General features: G+C 36.4%; 1 protein-coding gene across 4 annotated transcripts in view; it reads left to right on the plus strand.

Annotated features, from left to right (window-relative positions):
* The window catches only part of PDE7A (phosphodiesterase 7A), a 74,817-nt gene that overhangs the window by 24,480 nt on the left and 27,502 nt on the right, over positions 1-22,835 (plus strand). The window contains exons 1-3 of one of the 4 annotated variants that reach the window (XM_063393220.1): positions 7,353-7,474; positions 14,260-14,320; positions 21,455-21,538. In XM_063393220.1, coding sequence (XP_063249290.1) covers positions 7,415-7,474; positions 14,260-14,320; positions 21,455-21,538 — 205 coding nt within the window. In that variant the 5' untranslated portion in view covers positions 7,353-7,414. Of the gene's footprint in view, positions 1-7,352; positions 7,475-14,259; positions 14,321-21,454; positions 21,539-22,835 lie in introns of those variants that run through there. The other 3 variants (XM_063393212.1, XM_063393229.1, XM_063393225.1) reach the window with 3 other exon arrangements.

Here is a 22,835-nt window from a genome sequence, read left to right on the forward strand (position 1 = left end):
TTTATTTCAGATGTTCTGTTGCAGTCTCTGCTTAATTTGCAAAAATGAATCTTCCAGCTCTCCCCTTGAAACTTAATCTTTTTTGACAGCTCAGTATTTTTTGTGTAATGGCTAGCAAGGAAACAGAAACAAAGATGATTTTATTACTGCCTTTCTCATATTTAACATACTGTTAGAGCTTTGCATATGCCAGTGTGCCTAGGGAACTGCTGAAATGTGTTAGGTTTTGCTTTCTTTTTTTTTTTCCCTGTGGGAATTGTTAATTTTTTTAAAATGAGATTTGGAAATTGAAAATCGTTGCTTAAACTAAACGGAAGCTGTGTTGCCTGGGGAGCCTCAATAAGCATGAATATTTTAATTTTGTGTAAACTCTTCTTTAGATTTTTCCTACGAAGTGCATTGAAGTGTGCATGAAGGGGTTAAAGGTAGCTTTTAGCAGTGCTGGATTAGGAAAAACCTTGCTAGACGAGAGCCAGGCAGGAAGATAGAGCTCTAGGCTTAGAGAGAGGTGAGCCCTCATAGCTATGGGAGTACCCATCACTTAGTCAAATAGAGGCTCTTAGTTGTTACCATAAATTTTATTTATTTCCATTTCCTTTTCCTTTTCACGTGTGAATAAGAGAGAAGCCCAGGGAGCAAGCGAAAAGGATCATCTCCTGTTGTACCCTGCCCCTGTGCCTTTTAGCCTTCATTTATTGCATTGCATTGCTCTCTTTTCTGAGTTCATGAGCTGAACAGACACAGCTGTAGAAAATCATACATGAGTGACTCTGTGGGGAGGCCCTGAGTGCTTCCAGTGCTCCCCGTTTCCACACACACACTTCTGGAGGCTCTGAAGAATCATGCCTGAGCTAGTAGTGTTCATATAAGCATAAGTTATTGGGAAAGCTTCTCTCCAAGGCAAAAAGCTTAAACCTTAAATTTAGAACACAGACTTGTTGTGTTCTTTATGTCTTCTATTGATAATTTGTGAAGAACTATAAGATACAACTTCTGTGACTTTAAGTTGTGCAATTTTCTTGTTGTTGTGATGTGTTGACAGTTTTGCTGTGTCTCTCTGAGATTGTAAACTCGGTGTTTTTTATTTAGATTCCCATTTAAATATAGAACAGTAAGATGATCTTTCACTGTTCAAAGGATATGCTTTAGAAATAGAACATAAATTTTTTATTCCCAAGTCTAAAACATTGGTAGCTTTTCTTGTCACACGTTACTGTTCAACTGTTCTCACTTACACAGCCGGGTTACTTTCAATATGTGAAATACGTGGGAATTGAAATGACTGTTTATTTGCTTCCAGTACACCATTCAGTCTTGGCTGAAGGTGTATTTAATAGTGAAACACAGTAACTCAGAGCAGCTAAAACTCAACTTCTTGCATCTCACCTCCAGAACAGTCTATCTTTACTGAGTGGATTGCAGTCTTGAGACCCTGGTGGAGCTTTGTCTTGTAACAATGGTATGATTATTTAACTCTTCAGAATCACACATAAAGGTATTTGTATTGAACTCTAAAATTGGCCCAGTTTCTTGCTGTGAATGAACAAGTGGCAGTACCTGCTAACAGGTGTGGGCAGATACAGACTGCTGTAGACCAGTCCTGATTGAGCATCTTTACAACTGCTAAGATGGTTCTCTGTTCAAGGTGGTAAGTCTCACTACATCCAAGGGTTAAAAAATGAATATTTTATCAAAAGTAAATTACAAATATCTGTGCATAACCTTTGTCCTTTTTCATGCTTTGTTTGTTTGTTTGTTTGTTTAAAGAGGTTTTGAAAAATGTGATGTATAACATCTTCCCAAAATCTCTTCTCTGGAGGGAAGCAGAAGTCTTAGTTCTGTGAATTTAAACAAAAGCCTAAAATGCCATAGTAATGAAATGTCCTTTGAAAAAATTTGTCTGAATAAATCAGAGAAAGAATATTGTATTGTGGAACTTCAGTTAATCTTCTGGTGATTTGTTTTATCTAAAACAGTAAATTTCAGAGTTTCTACATTTAAATGTTCTAAATTGGATTGCTTGTCACTGAGCCAGTTCATATCATATAACACTTTTTCTTTAGAAAATACATCTAGCTAAACTGAAGTTCATGATATGACAGAGGTACTTGAGAGTGTTGTAATTTGTATTGCAAAAGACTATTTTTAAAAAGAAGTAAACTGTTTCAAGGTCTTTAAGCAAGGAAGTTGAAAAGTGTTCTTATACACCCCTCAACTACGATATGTATGGTTTTGCCTTTTTCAGTGTTACATGTCCATTTCTGTTAACTTGCAAAATCATGATGTTGAGCAAATAAGAGGAAAGGCTTAAAACAGCCATCAGAAAAATGCAATGTTTTATAATGTGCTTTTTTTGACAAATAATTATATGATTTGTTTATAAAATATAGACTACCTCATCTCTTTTAGAAATAAAGGATACATAGCATGATCCTGATAGCTTTCTATTGCTATGTTGCAGTAGCAATAGAAAATTCACAGAATGGGTGATGGTATGGAAATGCAAGTTGTTGGCTTCATTCTTTCATTGGGATTGTATCTTTTCTAAGGAGGGTTTTTCATTTTCTATCTTACTGAGGGCTGAAATGGAAGACTTCTAAAACTGAAAAGTGTTTTTAAGGGTGTAATTTCTGCCCTCTGGATCCGTAGCTGTCCTTGACTTTGAAAGTTCATGTGTTAGAGTTCTCAGCCCTTGGTTTAAGATCAACCAGCCTTTTGAGTTTAGTTGCACTGAGTTAGGCAGTTGCAGTGGTGATTTATATGTAGTTGCGGTCATGAAGGTGAATTTTGCTAACTTTCTTAGATTTTCATGTTTGCTTATGGCTTGCTAGCTGATCTGTAGCTTTGTTGATGAGTCACTGTCCCTGGAATTACTCAAAAGATGTGTAGATATGGCATTTGGAGACATGGTTTAGTGGTGGACTTGGCAGTGCTGGGTTAGCAATTGGACTTGATGATCTTCAAGGTCTTTTCCAACCTAAATGATTCTATGATTTTGTTAATAAACAGCTAGAGTAGTTGGAATCTTGTACCCAGTTGCAACTTAGGCTAACATGGCAAATCTTTTAAATAAGCTGAATTGGGAGTAAAATGCTTAGATAACATTTAAAATTAAGATGTAAATAGAAGTAGCATTTGTAAAAGATGGTCATTGTTTATACATTGTGAATTTCTAGAAGTCCTGCTCTTAGTATCTATAAAAATAATGGTGTATTTTCTTCTTTTTTTCCCCTTAAGTGCAGTGTTTAGTGGTTGAGTTGAGCTGCAGCAGTAGCTACCCACACTTGTTACAAGAATACTCATAGATTACCATTTAATTATTCTTTTTTAGTGAAGTCTGCTGGAGAGAGAGATCACACATGATATGTAATGAGACAGGGAGAAAAGCAAAGAAAAGATGAAAATGAGTGACATGGAAATATTTTCCACTGTGTGCTGATGAATTTGTAAATGATAGGCTTATTCCTCTACTGTCATTATATGCTGTTAATATAGTAAAGTTCACAGCAAGTAATAGGTCAGTCAGGAGTATATCCTATAAATCAGTATGCCACAAGCCTCTCTTCTGGAAGGGGGGATGTTTGAAGGGCAAAGGAGACTCCACAGAGATTTCTTTTCTGGGTCAGGTGTATAAGTGCATGCTCATGAAATCAGGTCACTCTGGCAAGTAGGACTAATAAGCAACAGGCCTCCAGCTTTAGCATAAAAACTCAGGTAGGTGGTGATGGAGATCTGTGAAGCCCTGCTGTATTTAAAATGGAGCATCATTTGAGACCTTGTAGAGTCTCTGAAATGTGGTGCTCTTGCTTCAACTCTTGATTTCTTGTAGGTCTTACCGATTTTTTTTTTTTTTTGTGGAGTTGGAGCATTTAAAGACACTTCTGCACGAACAGTAATTACTAAGCTTTGCAAGGCAACCCTGAGTCATTTCTCAGAGCTGATGAACTTCAGGAAAATAAATAAAAATAGAAAAGTATTGGAACAGGTGGGTATTTAGAAATATACAAGTAAAATAGTGATCCTGTACTTGGTACTTCAAATGACAGTACATAATAGGAAATAACGGGTTTCTGCATGGAGCCTTGCAGATCTCTAGGAGTGTATGTGGAAACAGTTGGAGCCTTACAAATCATCGTGGTATATTAATGGGGGAGCTACTTTGAATGGGTATGAGCTGGTCCCATGTGATGCCTGCTTCCCAATGAAAGCAAACTGATATCTTTAGCAAATTCCTTAATGGAATCTTTGTAACAACTGTTGCAAGACCCCAGCTGCTTTCTGCTGTATTGATAATGCATGCTTGTCTTATCAGGAATAGCAGAGACAGGTTTGTTCAGTAAATGCAAAAATTGTAGCAAAACATGCCTTTGACTGCTTAAATGCATCTACAATGCTGCATATCAAGTCTACATTGAAGCTGCTGGGATATTTCTGTTTCTTTAGAAATGGTAAGACACAGCAATTGTACTTGTACGTGTGAGCTGGTGGTAAAGAGAGAGGAATAGGTAGCAACTTGTATGTGAATGTTAGGTACTGTAAATCTTGCCTTACCAAATAAATGTGGTGTTTCTGCAGATATCCAGAAAATCGGTTTTAGAAAAACTGAAAATGAATCTGTTAGAAAGCAGTAAAGAAAAAGAGAAGAAAGAAAATGGAACTGCATTAGCAACTTCCCCCATTTAAAAAAATACAATGCAGGTATGATAGCTGCTCTTTCTGGTGTGTTTCTCAGTATCAAGCTGAAGCTGAGAATGATGGTGATGTCTACAGCTGCAATCCTGGAACTGAGGCAGTATAACAGGGAGTATATTAACACAGAGGGAATTTAGTATTACCTCATTTTTATGTAGCCTTCTACCTGTGGGTTTACCATATTTATTAATAACTTGAATAATTTCTTCCACATATTTGTAAGATGTAATTACTTTCACCTTGGAATTGTTAGTGGGGTCACTCAAAGCAGCACTTTCCCCAAAAGAAGCACTTCAGCTTCTGTGTTGATTTCTTAAACTTCTCATACAAATCTGTGCACTTTCTGATCTTACTCTGTCTCCAAATTCAGAATTGTCAAAACAATCTTTCCATTTCCAAGCCATAATTAAAACAAATAATGGTGTAGTGGTGCTTAACAGGTGGTCAAATATTTTTATTTCTGTGTTCTCGTATTAAGCTTATGCATGAGGCAGTTTTAAGAAAGCTTTCAGTAAGAGGAGGCTTTTTAATTAAACCACTTAGTGGTGGAAGACAAAAGAGGAAAGGGTGATCACTTTGTATAACTCTGTTTTCTAAGATAATGTTGTATTTCTGAAATTGGTGGAAGAAAGACTTACTCCATGCACCTGGGGTGCAGGACCATGCAAACACTCCCAGAACATCTTCATGTGTTTTGAGACAGGAAAACAGAAGACTTGCCAGGGATTGATAATAGTGATGACAGAGAGGAATGCTTGACATTTCAGAGTATAAGGCTATTTATGCTGGAGTTTTATTCAGAGGAGAGGTCGGTCTTGAAGCAAATCACCTCATCGTTCTTGTTTGCTGTGCCCATTTGGTTGTTTTCTCGAGTGGTTTTGGTGTGTGCTCACCAGGCTCCTTCCAAAAGAAACGAAATCATTTCACTCATTGTGTGCACCAAACGTACCCTAACCCTCAGTAGGGCTGTAGATGTCTGATCAGTTACTGGGTCATGTTTTGGCAGTTTTGAACATCCTGTGGTAGGGTCTGGTTCAGAGAGTTGGAGTAAATACGGCCTGCAAAAAAAAAAAAAGTTAGAACTCCTGGGCTTCATATAGTATAGGTGTAAAGATCTGAGGAGCAGTTGTGTTTTGATCTGTTCCAGTTGTGCCAAACTGTAATGCAAATATAGCCTGATGCCATTTATTGTGGGTTGTTTGTTTTTTTTTTACAGAAACATCAGACTGGTGGTGATTAATTGCCAGGGTGTTTTAACCTTGTTAACTGTTCAGAGGTGGTAATGTTTTTAAATCTATCTCTGTGACAGTTTGTGTTTTATGTGGAACTTGACAGACCTTTAGATAAGTGCTGCATTCATTAAGTGAGGTACCAGAAGGCCCATTCTGAATGCTCTTGCCTTTGGTTGTGATCTGACTGGTTTTCCAGGACATAGGGATGGGGCAGAAGGTAAATATTTGGAATGTAATGATTCTGTAGGGATTCACAGGTAGTGTTGAGACCGTGATAATAGCTTAAAAGACATGATAAATATTTGGAATCATGATATAAAATAACAAGAGCCCTATTCCACTTAACAAACTTTCTCCTTAATTCAGTAAACATCCACTGTGGTATGTCCCCTTTTCCTGTGGAGGGGAGGAATTAGTTTCTTAATGTTAAAACTACTCCTATGGTGATCTGCGTTAACTTCTGTGTTTTGTGCACATACTGGAATTTGGAATTAAATTTTTTGCAAAAAAAAAAATTATAGGAACAGCAGACTCTTCATATAATTTTGCTTTCAGTTATTCAGCCTCATCCTTTTAAAGCTCCTCATTATCCTACACTATTCCTTTTTCTTCCCCACTGTACCTCTTTTTTTTCCAAAATATTTGAGATTTCTTTGTATTTCTGAAATAAAACACTTTTGTCAGCTGAAAATGACAGAAATTAGAATGACTCTCAAGGCTGCACCAAGCATTTAGGACCACTTTGCTGCATAATCAGTGTTCTTGTAAGAAGTTAGACTGCTTCCCAACCCTGGGAAAGGCTTGGGAGGCTGTAGCCAGGTTCAGCCCTTGAAACAATGAATAAAAGCCACATGCCAGTTCAGGCATGAGTGTGAATGGCTAGAAAGACACTATGAAGGATGGCCTGGTATTTAGTGGACAAAAAGGAACTTGGACAATGAAAATTGGTTTGAACGATTGCACATATTTGGTGCATTAACTTTCATTAACGCTATTTATAGTACATTGCTATAAAAGCAATTTTGAAATATGTTTTGAAGTTCAGTTCTTAACAGTTCTCCAGGTGGCAGAGATGAAAGGAACTTGGGAATATCACAAGTGGTGGAATCTGCTGGAAAGAGGCTCTTCATAGCATTTGAAGGCAAGCCAGTGTCGTGACTGAGCTGGGGTGATTTCACTACTGGAGTTTGAACCTGTTGTCTGTCAGACTTTGCTGTATTTAAAGACGATGAAAGGATGTAATTGTAGTTTTACATTTCCTTTAGCATTTCTATGATGTTTAGTAAGATTTTACTAATTGCCATGCCCTCTGGTTGTAAAGCTTACTTGTTGAGTCCAGGGCTGGCAGTGAAAGGAGCAGGGCAGAGCACATTGCAGGGGCTGTCAGGTGACAGCTGCCGCCTGCCTTGTGCCTCGCTGCTGTGCCCTGCTGCTTTCAGCACTGGTGGCCATCGGGGGGAGATTATGCGTCAGGTATTTGGGGTGATCCAATGGGAATTGCATTGATCTGGTGTTTAGCTCTGATCCTTATCAAATGGATTACTTCTAAGGTAGGCCACTTTCAAAATCTGTTTTGACTAACTGGGTTTATGAGTAGTCTGGGAGAAAACAAGTCACTAAGAACTTAATGAGTACTTATTTTTCCTTTGAAAATCTAATCTGTTTTGGAAACATAATTTACCATTTAGGATTGTGTTTCTAAAGTGTTTATACATGATTTTGTAGGTCTTGACTTTTGCTTGCCTTGAAGTGGGAAAGAGTGTGTTTGTAGCAGTGCCAGTTAGGAGACGGGATAAAAAAGGGATCTGAAATGGCTTCTGAATGGCAGGAGTTAGCTTGCCTCTGTTCCTAGCAGATATTTAATTTTATAGCACTTTAAAGCCTTTGTGAAAACAAGGAAAAACAATTTTAAACATAGTGAGAATAATACAAATTAGTGTATTTTGCTTCCTGGACAGGATATCCTTTTTGTATTGTTGATTTCAGAGTTGCAGGAGTGGAAATACCAGTTTTGTTTGCTTATGTGAAATATCTGCTTTACTTACTTTGTAGCCTTTCCATTTGAGAACCCTGTGTTTTGAAAAATGCATGCTAATGTTAGAACTAAGTTTTTGCACTCTCATTCCAAAGAATGTAAGTATCCCCATAATGGATATTTGTACTAGTAAATATAAGTGAGATTGGTGTCTGGACATGAGACCAGGCTCTTCTCAGCATAGCTCGCTCTATAATCTGGAATTAATTCCAGAAGGAGGAATAAATCTAAGTGTAGGATTATGAAGGAGAGCCAGAATCATTGGAGAGAATGAAGAAAACTGAAAAAAAAAAAAAAAAAGAGTTCCTGCATTTATAGATAGATTTTTTTTTTCTTGGTTATTGTTACTGATACATGCTTCTAAATTTTTTTTACAATTAACAGGAGAATCTGAACATGCATTAATTTAAGTTTGTTGTGAAAACAAACTTTGCCAGGCATTCATGCCTGTACTCTTCAGTCATTGCCAATAACATGTTTCTAAATTTATTAAAAGCAAAACCGGTCAGGCTTAGTTGCTACACTTGTGACAACTTTTGTCACATCAAGGAAAAGACCAGGAAACCCAATGGATGTTCACTTGTGACTGAAGGCAGATTCTACAGATTTCCAACCAGTGTGCTAGACCAGTATGTTATCTGCATTTTACTGTTATATTGTCTAACTGCTGGCTTTTTGGAGCTTGACATAAAAAAAAAAAACTTTTCAAGGATTGTGTCTAATCTAATTTGGGTAGAGATTGTTTTAAGGTGGGGAAAAATATGAATTCCAGGTAGCTGACATAGAATAAAAGCAGTTAATAGCAGTTAGGCATAAAATTCCCTGCTATTTATGATTGTGTTTTCACATGTGCTAGTGGTGGTTTCTTTTAAAGAGTTAGTAATTTTGTGTTCCAATTACCTATTTTGCCATTGTCATTTAGTCTTTCTGCTATTCTGATTTAGTTTCCTTAGGCAATACCCTTGTGCATTACTGTCCTCCCTTAAACCAATAGCTTGTAGGGGTTTTTTTGACTGTCCGTTCTTTCTGATCAATTGGCAAGCTTTTGGTTTGTGTATTTTTAACTCTTGATTTTTTTATATTGATAAAGCTTCGGATAACTCTTATGCCACATGATACACATCTGAGGTATATAAGAAAAAATAGCTTACAGATGCTTGTGAGATGTATGTATCACTAACATTGATAACTACCATTCAAATGATAGCTAAGTTTAAAAGTGGTTGCTATCTGTCTTGCGAGGCGATCATGTGAAATAGCTTTATATGGAAGAAAACATTAAAATTATTACATTTGAATATTTGAAATAAAGGGTGTGGTTCTAACTGCTGATTACATTACAAGAAGACAGTATTAATGACATTTTCTTACTGCTGATTTGATAAACTTTCAGAGTGATGCCTAGAACTACAGTGAAAGTTTTAAATAGTAGTAGGACCATTTTGCAGTGGCTTACCTGAATTCAGTGTCAATTTAAGTGCTCGTAAAGAGCTTTTTTTCTGTGCCTTAGTGAGTTAAAAAATTCATGGTGCCTTTTGGAAAACTGTGAATCTTAGCATGGAACTTTTAAATACTTGAAATAAGTCTAAAGTACATGATGGTCTTGCTTTTGAAATCTAGTAATAGTTGGAGAAATAAGGTCTTAATTAGTTTGTCATTCTCGAGACTTCTAGTTCATTAACTGTCTTATGATCTTAAATGCTTTTGAAGTGTACCTATTTGAGGCAGCATAACTAGTGCATTGTACTTGCCATGGTATAACAGCTTCTCCACACTCGTCTTCAGAGCAGTTGAGACCAATGCTCTGATAGTTCAGCAAAGAGCTTGGACTGGAAAGTCAGCTGGGTAAAAACACCTGCCTGGCTGTGTCGCTCTCTGTCCCCTGTCTTTTCTTTCCCAGCTTCTGAGTAAACAACTGAGTAGCAAAATTAGGGTGATGTGTCAAAAAACATGCATGGTTCTTTCTGGTGGGTGTATTGAATTTTGAAGGCCAACAGTTCTAGCAGGTTTTGTTAGAGAATGAGCCCAGGAGTTGTTTTGCTAGACAGTCCACAAGCTGGCCTTTGGTGAAATGAAGTGCTCAGCAGAAATGCTGGTGCTCTGCTCTCAACAAGATTGGGAAGTCCATGTGATAAAACTGATACATCAACGGAAACATTTGTGTTTGACACAAACAGCAGCAGGTGCTCCGTTTCCAAGTGGTACATGCAAATGCTTGTACTCCCAACCATCACTGAAGCGGTTTCCCTTTGAAGATGTATCTGTATGCTATTTTGGCTCGTTGTTCCCATTGCGTGGCCTTTAGTAACTTTCTGTACTTTGTGAAAATATGTTCAGGGAGATCTGACTTAGATTTAAGTTCTGGTAGATACTCCCTTTGCAATTTTTTTTGCCGTCCTTGTATCAGTGTTGTCCTTAGAGGATTAATGGATCTTCCAATTTAGTTTGAACTTCTTCCATTCACTTTAAACAAATATGTCTCAAAAGATAGGAAAAAAGGAAGTTTTTTTACTGTATTGCCCTTTGGAAGAATAAATGATACTCTAGTATGAAACTGAAGTTTAAGGTGAGGCTTTGAAAGTGGACGTCCAGTGTAAAAATCCTTCCCAGTCATCTTTATGGCATCCATCTTCACCTCTGAAGCAAACCAGCCCACCCAGTTCAGGTGACTGTGCTTGTGCCTGGAGAGGAGCAGAGCAGTTGAGAACCTCACCTAATCCTTTGAAGAATTTGTTGAATCACTTAGGGGTCGCCACATTCCCACCAACCAAGTTGTCCTTGGCCTTGAAAACAGAGCTTGCCTAAACACAAATACATTAGGGTTGTCTTGTGTATGAGAATTACTTTGTCTAGTAATTCTGTCTCCTTGCTGGAATGGTGCTTATTTGTTCGATATTGGCACAGAGGGTCAATATTGTTATTAACAGGTACAAATCTTCAGGTAGACGAAGAGGTGGTGCACAGATTTAGAAATAAAATTTATGCAAAATGAGTTAAAAATACGGACATAATAACATGACAACAAGTAATATCTTGAGGTGCCAGAAGCCAGTCTTAATCCACAAAGATTTCTGATGCAAGGTGTCTGTAGAGTGATTCAGTGTATGCTAGGGTTGTCTCAACCTTGTGTAAGTAAGGTATACTTTTAGTGTAAGTATAGTCTTGGTGTCTTGACGTAAGCTACAGAGAGTGGACCTTTGATTAGCAATGAGGAGGGTGGCCTTTTTGGTCATCAACAAGGGTAAAATCCTGCTGATTAAATTGTTTGAACAGTTGAGTGCTTTACAGTAACCTTAGTTCGTCAAGACACATTTGCCTTCCTTGTTATGAATTTGCTGTCTGTCAGATCATATCCGGGTAAAAGCTGAAGGATTAAATCTGGTTTTTCTGTTTGCTGGGTTTAAGTAGTGGAATCTGGGCAGTATATCCTAAAGAACCACACACAAGGCATGTTAAATTACTTCTCTCTTTCTTTTTCCTTGCATTTTTGTACAGTACTGTAGGGGGTAGAATAACAAATGCACTGACAATGTTATTTGAAGTGAGAAAATAGGTGATGCACCACAACCTGCAGTAGATTGCCTGTTACATATTTGCAGGGTAAGCTGACACAAAGCAATCTGGATGAGTACGGTATTATTAGTTTACTTATCACAAGTTGCTAAAACCCTCTGTACCATTAGCTTCATCCTTTGTCTCTGACTGCCCACTACAGTGCTCAACTCTCTGTACCTCACTTATTTGCCTGGTTTAAAGATAAAAGATCTGACCACTCATCACTCACCCAACACCTGGTGGGTTGGTGGAACTTGCTAATAGATGTTTTCTTCTTATCTATTTTATGATGACAAATTTCAATAAATAAGTATCTTTGAGGCTTCAGCCCTTTTATCAGAAATTAGCTGAAATTGTCCTACTATTTGTATTGTAGTATTGCTAGTGAAATGTATTCAAAAATTGTCTCTAATTTTTCTTAGAGAACCAAACTTTCTAAGGTAATTTTACTAGATTTACTTGTTTCAAGTATATAATTACAGAGCAAAATCACGTGTCTATATAAGCAACTACTGTATGTTTTTTAAAATGTGCTTTGTATTTGATATCATACATGGATGCAATACTTTATATATACTGTTTTGTCTAAATTCTTTTTATTTTAGGGAGTAATATTTTAGAATCGACATATCAAAAGGATTTATTTTTCAGTAAATTTTTGTATATTGTTTTCTTTCTTGAAGACTAATGCTCCAGTTGTACATGGGTCTTGTAGCTGCATGTGTGCTTAGGTTTCTCCTGTATTAAATTACAGAACTGTACTGAACATGTCCAGAAATCTGTGATAGACAGGTGCAAATTGCAAGTTAGCACTAAATTACATCATTGATTGTGCCTAGTCAGTGATATGAAATGTTCCAGGCTACAGAAAATATATTCAGCTGAGATTTTCTGAAACTCAAAGGCAAGTTTAATGAAAAACATTGAAAATGTTAGTGAGAAATGAGCATCATTTTCTGGCTAATGAGTTGCATTTCTGCCTTCCCCATCGGGCATACTGCTGTGAGAAATGGTGTACAAACATATCTTGAGGAATTATTTACATGGTTTATGATCTTCCAAGGAAATATAGAACAAAAGCTAAGATAACATGCAAGTCCTGTACAGGGAGTTCTTCCTTATAGTCTTTACAACAGCTATTATTATTAGACCCCATTTGGAGCTAGGTCTTTTGGTCACTTCTGTAATTGCATATTAAGCTTACTTCTGGAAAAAACTTCTACAACTTCAAGTTAATATTTTATTTTTTGTTTTGGCTTGAAAAATATTTAAAAAAAAGGTGTAACTTAGGAGTTAGTCTTAGCGCATCACTTGTACAGATCACGGTGATTGAGATTATTAATCTCTAGTCTGTCTTGGAGTTCATTCAGGTTGTTCTGTGGATAGATGCATATCAGCAGTTCTGCCTTTTTGCCTTTCCACATAGTTTTTCCTTCCTTCATTTTCTTTCCTTCCGAATTCTCAATAGCCAGTTATTTTTTCTACCCTGTTTCTTAACATGGTTTGATTTCTTATCTTTTGAACTTGCACATTTTTCAGGCTGTTGTGCGTCTGTGAGGGAGTGTTGTTACTGATGCACAAATGAAAAGTGGTTGTGTCTGCCACCAGGCTTTTATCTGAAGTTTCCAAAGGCATGTGGTGACTCTTGGTGGCATCAAGGACTTCACTGTCCTCGGTGTAGGAAAGATGTGTGGTGTACAGAGAAATGCGATAGGAGTTTCCAATGTGCACCTCCCACAAAAAAAATCTTATTTCTGTAAAGAACAAATGTTGTGAACTGTCAAAATGGAGGTCTGATTGTGAAGGTGATGCTCTAATCCTAGGATGAACAAGTAACATTAGTGAAGGCCTTAGGAAGGGGCAGAAGATGGTCAAAGCACAATAAAGGAAGATGTGAGGCTGAGTGCTAGGTGGAATCATGCTTTGCAGGCTGTGTGATGCCAGTGAGAACATCCTTCTGGTTTTTAGCTGTTACAGGACCAGTTCACCACCTCGTGGGAGATTTCCTGGATTGTAACTGCACAGTAGCTGAATATGTGCTGAAACGTACATGTCCCATGTAGATAAGAAATACAGCTTATGTGGGAGTATCTCAGTGTTGTACATGCATAACTTGATTACTCTTCTGAACTTTTATCATCAAATTTGAAATACTACTTGCTGGTTTTCTCTGAAATGCCTTTATGTATAACATCTTACCAAGCAAGGTATCAGTGATACCTTGCTTTACCTACAGAAAATACAGGGTAGAACAAAAGTAGCATGTAGCATCCTAGGGCTGCAGTAAGGGTGTAATTTCAGTTCTTTTACTTCTTTTACCTTTGGAAGATGGAAATACCCCATAGGTAAAAGTAGATATAGAAACTAGGAACTGCAAGTATTTGTTTCAAGTATGGTGTTCCAGAACGCCATGAGAAGCAGCACTTTCTTGTGTCTGTGTAATCTTGTTCTGTGTCTTTTCTATTGTATGAAATGGTTGAGGAACACTGGAAGGAAATATATGGGGATGTTTTTTACCACACTCTGATCTCACTTTTCGTAATTATTTCACTAGCAATTCCTATCCTTCCTTTGTCCCCTCTTAAAGCAAAATCAGTAGATATAAATACTTGAAAGATGCATTTTGCCTGAAAGACACAGAATTTCTGAAATTAAAAATGAAAATGGTCAATTAATACTTTCTTTTCATTTCAATTTAAACATTATTTTCTTCTAACTTGCTTAAAATACACTTCTTTTTTTCAGAGACGTGGAGCAATTTCCTATGACAGCTCCGATCAGACGGCATTGTACATTCGTATGCTAGGTAAGCATACCATTTGCTATATTGCAAGTTTCAACATTTATGGTTCACTTAAATAATAATTTTTTAATATCTCTGTTGCATTAATAAACTTGCCATTCTCTTTCTCCTGTATAATATTTTGTTTAGAATCTCTCCAAGAGTTTGGGTTCTTTCATGTTGGCTTTGGTTTTTTGGTTGGTTGTCTTTTTTCTTTTCTTTTTTCCTGAGTTAAACATTGTGTAGGATGTTTTACTCGTATATTAAAGAAAAAGGGAAAGTTCTTATAATTAATCCAATGTGTTTGGTAAGAAGTAAAGTTTTCTAAGTGACTCATAATTGATCTTTCTGCAGTGGAATTTGCCACCTCTGCATGCTGTCTTTCTAGTTAGAAAACTGTAGCTTAGAGAACACTTGCTGGAGAGTTACCACACACTCTTAAAAACTTCAGTACTGAGGCTATGAATTGTACGAGGTGTTCGTGAAAGGAATGATACGACTTTAAACAATATTTTTCTCATTGATCCTAGAAGGTGACTAGAGAAGGGAGAGGGTGCTTGACAGGGCTGAGTAGCTCAGTCAGCTTACTGAGGAGTGCTTCCAGAGTAGAAGGAGACAAAAGGTAAAGCTGAATTTGCAGGAAAGAATGGTATTGGGAGGGGAAAGCATCCAGGGGAGACCCTCTGTGACATTGAGTGCACAGAAGGAGTTGAGGTCACTTGTTGAGAGGAGAAAGATGCAAAGCTCTTGCAGATCTGGCTGCCAGATTCAGTATTTCCCGCACCTCTTCTGCAGGCTGCTGGTGGTGCAGATGGCATGGGGACTGTGTATGTGCTCTAAGTCTGTTTCACTGCTAAATGATGCCACTTAATTTAAGCCACCTTGAGCTATGAATTTGTGTTGAAATTCTGGACTATGAATGCTTGCATGATGTCTCGCACAGCTCAATGAACACCAACAGCTACTCATTACAAATTCCTAACCGTCTCCAACTAAGTCAGCTAGAACATGTCTTTTTATGCCCTGAGTCTTTTCAGTTTAGTATTGTATATTGTACATGTTGAAGTCCCCAGAAATTTAAGTGCATTGTCTATGAATTTAAAGTTGTATGCTATATGCATGTGTGCATATGAATTTATAGTTGTAACTTACATATGTAGGAATATATGGTCATATATATATATATATATAAATCCAATTTTGACTTAGCAGCTTCACTTTTTTTTTCCCATTTGTTTTGATTTTTTACATTTGTGAGGTTGTTAATACTATAGCACTGACTGTCTACTGAAGGGGTTTTGATCAGAGAATTTAATTACTTTGGGGATTTGTTAGGATGAGAACAGACGATACTGGGTTTAAATGTTTATTGAAATAGCTGCTGGGTTTTTTTTGTTGTTATTGTAAATAGGTTTATTTTGTTTTCAAAAGTTAAAATGAAGTAGTTAGGCCCATCATTTCTGCAGAAGGATTTGTGATAATGCTCAAGTACTTCTAGAGAGAAGCAAAGTACGGCTTCCTCTGGTTTTTGGTATATACATCTGAATGGAGAGAAAAATCCAATTTTTCATGGAAATCTTCTACCATTCTCATAGGTAGAACTGGAAAATATTCAGAACATAATGTTAAGTAAATTAATTTTTCACTTGTACTCTCATTGGAATTAATTATTACATAATGAGATTGGTGCCTGTTATGAGTAGTATAACTCTTGCTGGCATAATTCATTCATGCTGTTCTGCTGTTCAGAGCAGTAAATCTTTTACAGGACTGACTTCCAACTTAGGTGGGGGAGGAGGGTACAATAAGCAAAAGAAAAATTGCTCATGGCATGTTTGAATCATTATGTGATAAATTTGTATTATTTTCTCACTTAATAGAGATCACTTGGTTTTCCCAAATGTTATGTGCACTGTACTGTACAACTTAGCAACTATTTACATATTTATTATTTTTGTACTTGTAAATGGACTGTAAAAAAGACCAGCCTGAAAGCTGAACAGTTGGACTCATCGGTATGTAGAAACGTTCATATCAGAGTAGATTCAAGGGTTAATATAGTTCATTACAATTTTTTGCAAGAAATGTGAAGCACTGCATTTCCTACAGTATTGTGAGAGTTTTGTAATTGTTCTATTTATCTTAGTACACTTGAGCAGAATAAACTGTAAGGAATCCTGAGCTGTAACTTAATGGGAAGTTAGGCACAGTCATGAGATTTGCCTTTTACTTTGTTGATTTTATTCCATACGGACTGTATCTACTTATAAAAGGTACCTTGATAAGGTGTTTATCTTAGCAGACCAAAAATACAAGGCTAAGAGTATCTACAATAACTCCCTCTACCTTTGTTTAGTTATGCTGGCCATGCAGTTGCTTCATTCAGTGTTTTTTCAGGCTCTTCCAGCAATAATCCAATGGAAATTCATTTGTATCCATAGGAATACCTGTGGTATAGCAGTGTGTCCAGGTTCAATTTAAAAAATCCTTCTTTTTAGGGGTATGCAAAATAAAAAGCTAACTGCCTTCATCAGTGTGTCGATATGAACAAGCAGCGTTGACTGTAATGACTCATCTGTCATACCCCATTCCCAAAATATACACTAAGCCACTCCCGAGTGGCTTATTTACTATTTTAAAATATAGATACAGATGCAGCATTGTAGAATTTTTCTTTTAAAATCTTGGAAAGGCTAGTACATCTGCATCACCTCAACCACTTTTCTCAGCAACTGTGAGGAATTCTCAAACTATCTTGTAAGTGCCTCTGTGTAATCTTGATACTTTCTTGATTTTTCTGTTGCTTTTCTGGTTTCTTTTTCTTATTGCTTTATACTGACTGAAAGTTTTTCTGCTGTGCATAGGGTAGAAAGTGTGGGTCGCTGATTGCTTGTGTTGGTAAGCATGCACCTCTCAGCTACAATGGGAGCATTTATCTTCCTTTAGAGGTCTTGATCACTTCAAATAGGAAACACTGGAGAAAATCTACTGTGTACTGTGCACACCCTTCTCTAGTAGTGGTTTTTATGCTGTATTCTGTTTGCTTTAATTCTGGCACATTCAGCTGACTTGTCATCTGTTTCTCCAGCAAATTTAATAGGGATTTTAGTCTGTGAAGTTAGTAATTCTGTCTGAAAAATCTTGCTTTTCCCAGTCTCATGGCTTTACCTTGAGTCCTTTACCTTGAGGTGGCTGTTGTAATTTCAGCTCCCAGCTGTCCTCCATGGTCTCTGAGGTTTCTGCCCCTGCTCCGGATGGCCTCAGCCCCCCAGCAGCTGCTACATTGTCACTGTGCCACACTGCAGTGTTAGGGTAGCACCAAGTATGTGCTGGGTAACCCTAATGCCCAGGGATGTCAGCTGTGGCATTTCAGCTGCCTCGTAAGTATCAGAGCTGTCCTTGTGTGAGCAGGAATCTGAGAGAGGGGCAGGAACAATCTGTTTCAAGGTAAGTTTTATTTCAGCCCTAATTTCTTTTCAATTTTCAGTTACAGCTGCAAACATCCCTCTTACATTCCTCTTCCATGATGTATTTAGTCTTCAATTAGATTTCTGCCAGTATCATCTTTGTCTTAAAAATACAAGTGATCCTGATCATGAAGGACTACTCTGGAAAAAGTGTACCTAAATGCTCAGCCATCAGATATTGTATCATTTTGTGCTCAAAATAAAGTTTGGAAAGGAAAACTTCACATTTTTTTAATCTTTCTCTTGAATTATTAAAATTAGCAAAACCCTGAAAGAGAGAAAAATTTGTTCCTGGAAGTCCAGTATCATTAAGAACACTTGAATGTGTTCTGTAAATTAACACAGAAGTCTTTCCAGTGTGGCTGAAAGTGGCTCAAGAAGAGACATTTCAGGTAAAAGCTGTCAGTCAGTTTGCTGCCACTTCTGTGCCCTCCCCCAAGGAAATTTACCTAGAAGCAGACTGTGGGATCTGATGGCTTAAAAAGATTGTGTAAGCATTTTGGTATGTTTGTAAAGTACATAAATGAAATCTATATATAAGTTCTTTTGTTTTAGGTATCGAATTTTAATTGTCTTTCAGCTACCATAATAATGATTGGCTCTGAGGTTGGACTTTGTTGCTGTTTGAATGAATTATGTAACAGTGTCCTTTAATTTGATAAAAGTAATCTCAAATCTGAGATATCTTGTGCTTTTTTGTCAAGTTCCCTGTGACAATAAACATATCTCTTCCTTAAAATTAAATTCTGCAAAGCTTCACAGTCACAGGGTTGCAAAACACTTGTGCAGGATTTCCCAAGCACGTTGATGTGAACATGTTATGTTCTGTGAAGGTACAATGAAGTGGGTGCATTTGGGATCCATTAATCTTCTGCAGGTTACATTAACCAAAGAGTGAATGCATAACGATCATCCAGTATTTCTGGATGTTTTGGAACTAACTATACATATGCACTAGAGATTAGTTTCACTGTGCTAATAGCACATTGTTTCATAATGTGCAGCCAGTTATTCCTTTTTCTCCTTCTGTATATTCAGATGGATGTATGGTATCATCAAATTCCACTTGTACCAATATTTTCAGGTACATTTATTGTCTGAAATCTTGAAACATGCAGCAGTTCTGTACCATGATAATGGAGATGTCCCTTTTGCCTTCGTTCTGGCACAAGAGAATTTTCTGCTTTGTTTTGCTGTAGTGAATTCTATTCCGGTAGAAGGAGTATATTTTTCCGGAATAAATCCAGTTGTAGTCTAAAAAAATATCCCATTGTTGAGATATTGTTTTTTTAAAAAAATAACTTCTTCTGCTCTGATTAGGGAGAGAGAATTTTGTTCAATAACTACATAATGAAAATATTTAGCTTTCCTTGCTGGGAATTTCTCATTTTATGTGTATACCAGTAAATACGCTCATTTTAGCTCTATCTTATTAAAGTTGCTTTTTCCTTAGTTTGCCATGTGCGTTTTTAGTGTACGATTCCTTCTTGGCTAAATATTCCTGTAAATAGATACTATAATAATTCCTGTTTAAAGTAATATGGTCAGTTGCACTTACTCATTTTACTTAAAAACAGTTTTTCTTGGTTGCCTTCCTAAAATTCTCAACAGGCATTTCAAGGGTACCAGAGGTACTATTATTCTGTCTGTGCTGTTAGTCAAGGGTACTAGTAAATGAAAAAGAGCAGAGGGAATTTTTCTGTACATCACTTATCAGATCAACCTGCTCATTTTGTTATTTGCAGAATTCCATGTTGGTCTTCAGGTATTTTTCTGTGAACTATGCCTATTTTTGACACTTAAATTGTTTGCCAAAACCTAGTTATACGCTGGCTGAAAATATTTGCTAGTTTGTGGTTTGTAAATTCTAAAAGTAAAAAAATACATTTAAAACTAAAAATAAATCACAAAAGCTTTATCACCTTTTCTATTAAAAATTAGCTTCACTAAAAAAACCTCTTTTATTTTCTTTCAATTTAGCTGGTGAACTCATTCACACAGCTGTAGCTATGCCTGATTACCCAGATAAATATGAGTGAAAGGTAATGAAAGTTGAATTTTCCTCCGTGTACAATGTTATTTTCATACACAGTTACTAATGCATTTGCCCCTTCTCTTCCAAAGTTTCCTGTCTTTTTCATTTTTATTAATTTATTTTGTAAATAAAATTCACCAGTTGCTTGTGCCTAACAGAAGAGTTCTACAATTTGCTGCCTCTGTATTGCCTGGAAGGAGACAAGTCTCTTGCACTCTGCTCAAATGAATGCTTGAAGCCCTTATAAGTAATATGTTGTAAGTGGTCTGAAAAATAAACCTTGCAGGTAGTAATTGGGTTGCTTTCCCTTGCAGCTCAGTTAAGGGTTTCAGTTCTAAAAAAATAAAAGGATTAATACCTGAAAGGCACGTGTATTTACTATGTTTTTACTGATATGTAAACTTCAGAGGAGCCCTGGGCCTGCTTACCCCTTTGTGGTCCTTCCAGCATGCCTCACAAGATAACATTCATGTGAAGTGCGTCACTGTAGATGTGTCAGTGTTTATAGATATGTATCTCTAGAAAGATACCTGTTAAGTATTAAAAGTATGTTACTGAAGTGTGAGTCAGTACCTTTAGCTATTTTCTGATAGTTGCCTACTTCAGCATTACACATTAGCAGGTTAGAAAAGAAAAAAAGGAAAAAATGCTCTTAAGATGTCTATGACTTGATGAAAAATAAATAGCGATATTTTTATTTAGTTCTTATAAACTCAGTCATAGTGTTTTTTGTTAATTACTTATTTTTGGTTTCGTATGGAAAGTGCTGTGTTTGAAGTGAGGAGAACACGACACTTGAAGGATTTTTGTAATTAGAAACCACAACATTTGCACATCTTAAATTTCTTTGTTAGGGTTTGAGGAGGGAAACACTATTGCATTTGAGCCTTGAAGATTTCTCCAAATTTGTAATTGCAAAAGGATTTTTAGTGAAAGCTTTTAATCCAGGTGAACTGCAGTTCATGCTTATATTAATACATACAAATATCTAACAAAAGAATACTGATCAGCTTTCAGTTGGTAAAATGCATAAGTAGAAGTCAACTAGCATGCTGAAAGATTCAGGTTGAAGCTAATAACAGTGCAAAATAGTTTGATCAAATTTTAATACTGAGTTTTGGTATTTTGATAGGCTCTTGTGTAATATTCAAACAGCTGAGCACAAGTAAGTAAATGCTAGTGGGAAAATATTATATAATATAAAACCATATTGTAACTAGCTTATTTGCTAAAAGCTACCATTTCTAGAAGTTGAATCTTTTTTGTATTCTACAAAATGTTATTGTTTGTATGTGTGTTACTGAGGAACAAATCAAGTTTAAATGTTCTTGTTTTCTGTCATATTAAGGTGCATTTTTACCATACTGGTGTAGCAAGCTCTTCCTAATTTCATCTGAATGCTTATCACATGCTTCTGGCAACGTATGCTTAGGCAGGAGAGATTTTGGCAAGAAAGCATGTGATTGCATGTTTAACAAATCTTCAAACTTTGTTTTGAATTTCACCTTTAAAACAAAAAGCATTGAAGTAGGCCTATTGTTTGAATTACTCTCCTCCATTAAGTACATGAATCTCTACCCCTCCAGGCTATGTTCATTTGCATTTTATCTCTGCCACTCTTCCACACTTTTATTTCACTCTTGACCCTGTTTCTAGGAGATGTGCGAGTAAGAAGTCGGGCAGGATTTGAAACAGAGAGAAGAGGTTCTCATCCATACATTGATTTCCGTATTTTTCACTGTAAGTATTTAAAAGCAGATAAATGACAAATAAACAAAGGCTTCCATCAATTTTAACTACTGAGCCTCTAAAATAAAGTTAGCAGCTCTTATAGCAAGACTATTTTTTTCTATACTTAGGAAAAATCTTTTGTTCTAGCTCATTACCAAAAATAGAAGAGGAAAATCTTCACTGCTAAATATTTTTTTAAAAAAATTATAACTTTAAACTCATTGAATTTAGGCCTGAATCTGTATGGAAATGAAGATTTATCTTCTTAACAGCTACTGATGTGTGTGCTGTATGCTTACTTGGCAGACACAAAAAATTGAGGAGAATACTTTCCTGTTTTTATAAAGCACTAGAAAGGCTCTGTCCAGGATGATGCTTGAACAGGATTAGAGTAATATCAATATTCTTCACCTCATCATAATGAATTACCATTTACATCTACTCAAATGTGTAGCTAGGACTTAAATATTTGAAAAGAGATAAACCTTAAATAAAAATTGAAGTGTTAGGAGACAGTGGCAGCCAAAATTTTTTTTGACTATGTAGTTGAGGAATCTTTTTTTTAGGAGTGTTACAAGAAGAGTATTTTTGTAGAGAAAAAAGTAAAATTATCCATCTATATTGTTACAACTAAATTTGTCAGTAGTCATGGTAATATAAAGCTTCAACACCACCAAACCAATATGCAGGAAAAGTGCAGGGGATCTGAGTCTTAATTAAATTATGCCAATAATGAATGTATTAAGCATCATAAAGGATCTATACCAGTATTGTATCAGCACAATTCCAAGTATTCTGAATGCAATGGAGAGATTTGCAAAGCCGATTTCATAATAGTAAGTGTGGTTGTTGTAATTACCTTGTGAATAAAAATGAGTGGCAGAAACTGATCTTATGCTTTGATCTTAACTGAAGTTACTCTTTTTAAAAGTAGATAATTTCTAAAACTCTTAAACTCTTAGTTTCGTTCAAAAGTTTCATAAAAATAGGTGAGAAAACAAAGTTTGAAGAGTGTGCTATGTAGATTTTTTTCAGTAAAGAGGATAAGACTTTCATCTCAAGTCCTGATTGAGTATAATAAATTCTCTGTGGAAATAGCATGCAATTTATGAAGTACATAGCTGTCTTTTTGTGTTTATATGTATGTGGCATTTCATGCTGATACAAGAAAACACTAACAGAAGTATTAAAAAGAACTACCTGTTAAAAGGCAGTCAAGGTATGATATTATTGCTGTTGTCAAATTAACTATTTTCTGTGGCCCTCATCACACTGTTTCTTTCCATCCTGATGTTTGTGCATCAGG

This window comes from Prinia subflava, chromosome 1 (genome assembly GCF_021018805.1).
Source record: "Prinia subflava isolate CZ2003 ecotype Zambia chromosome 1, Cam_Psub_1.2, whole genome shotgun sequence".
NCBI lineage: Eukaryota > Metazoa > Chordata > Aves > Passeriformes > Cisticolidae > Prinia > Prinia subflava.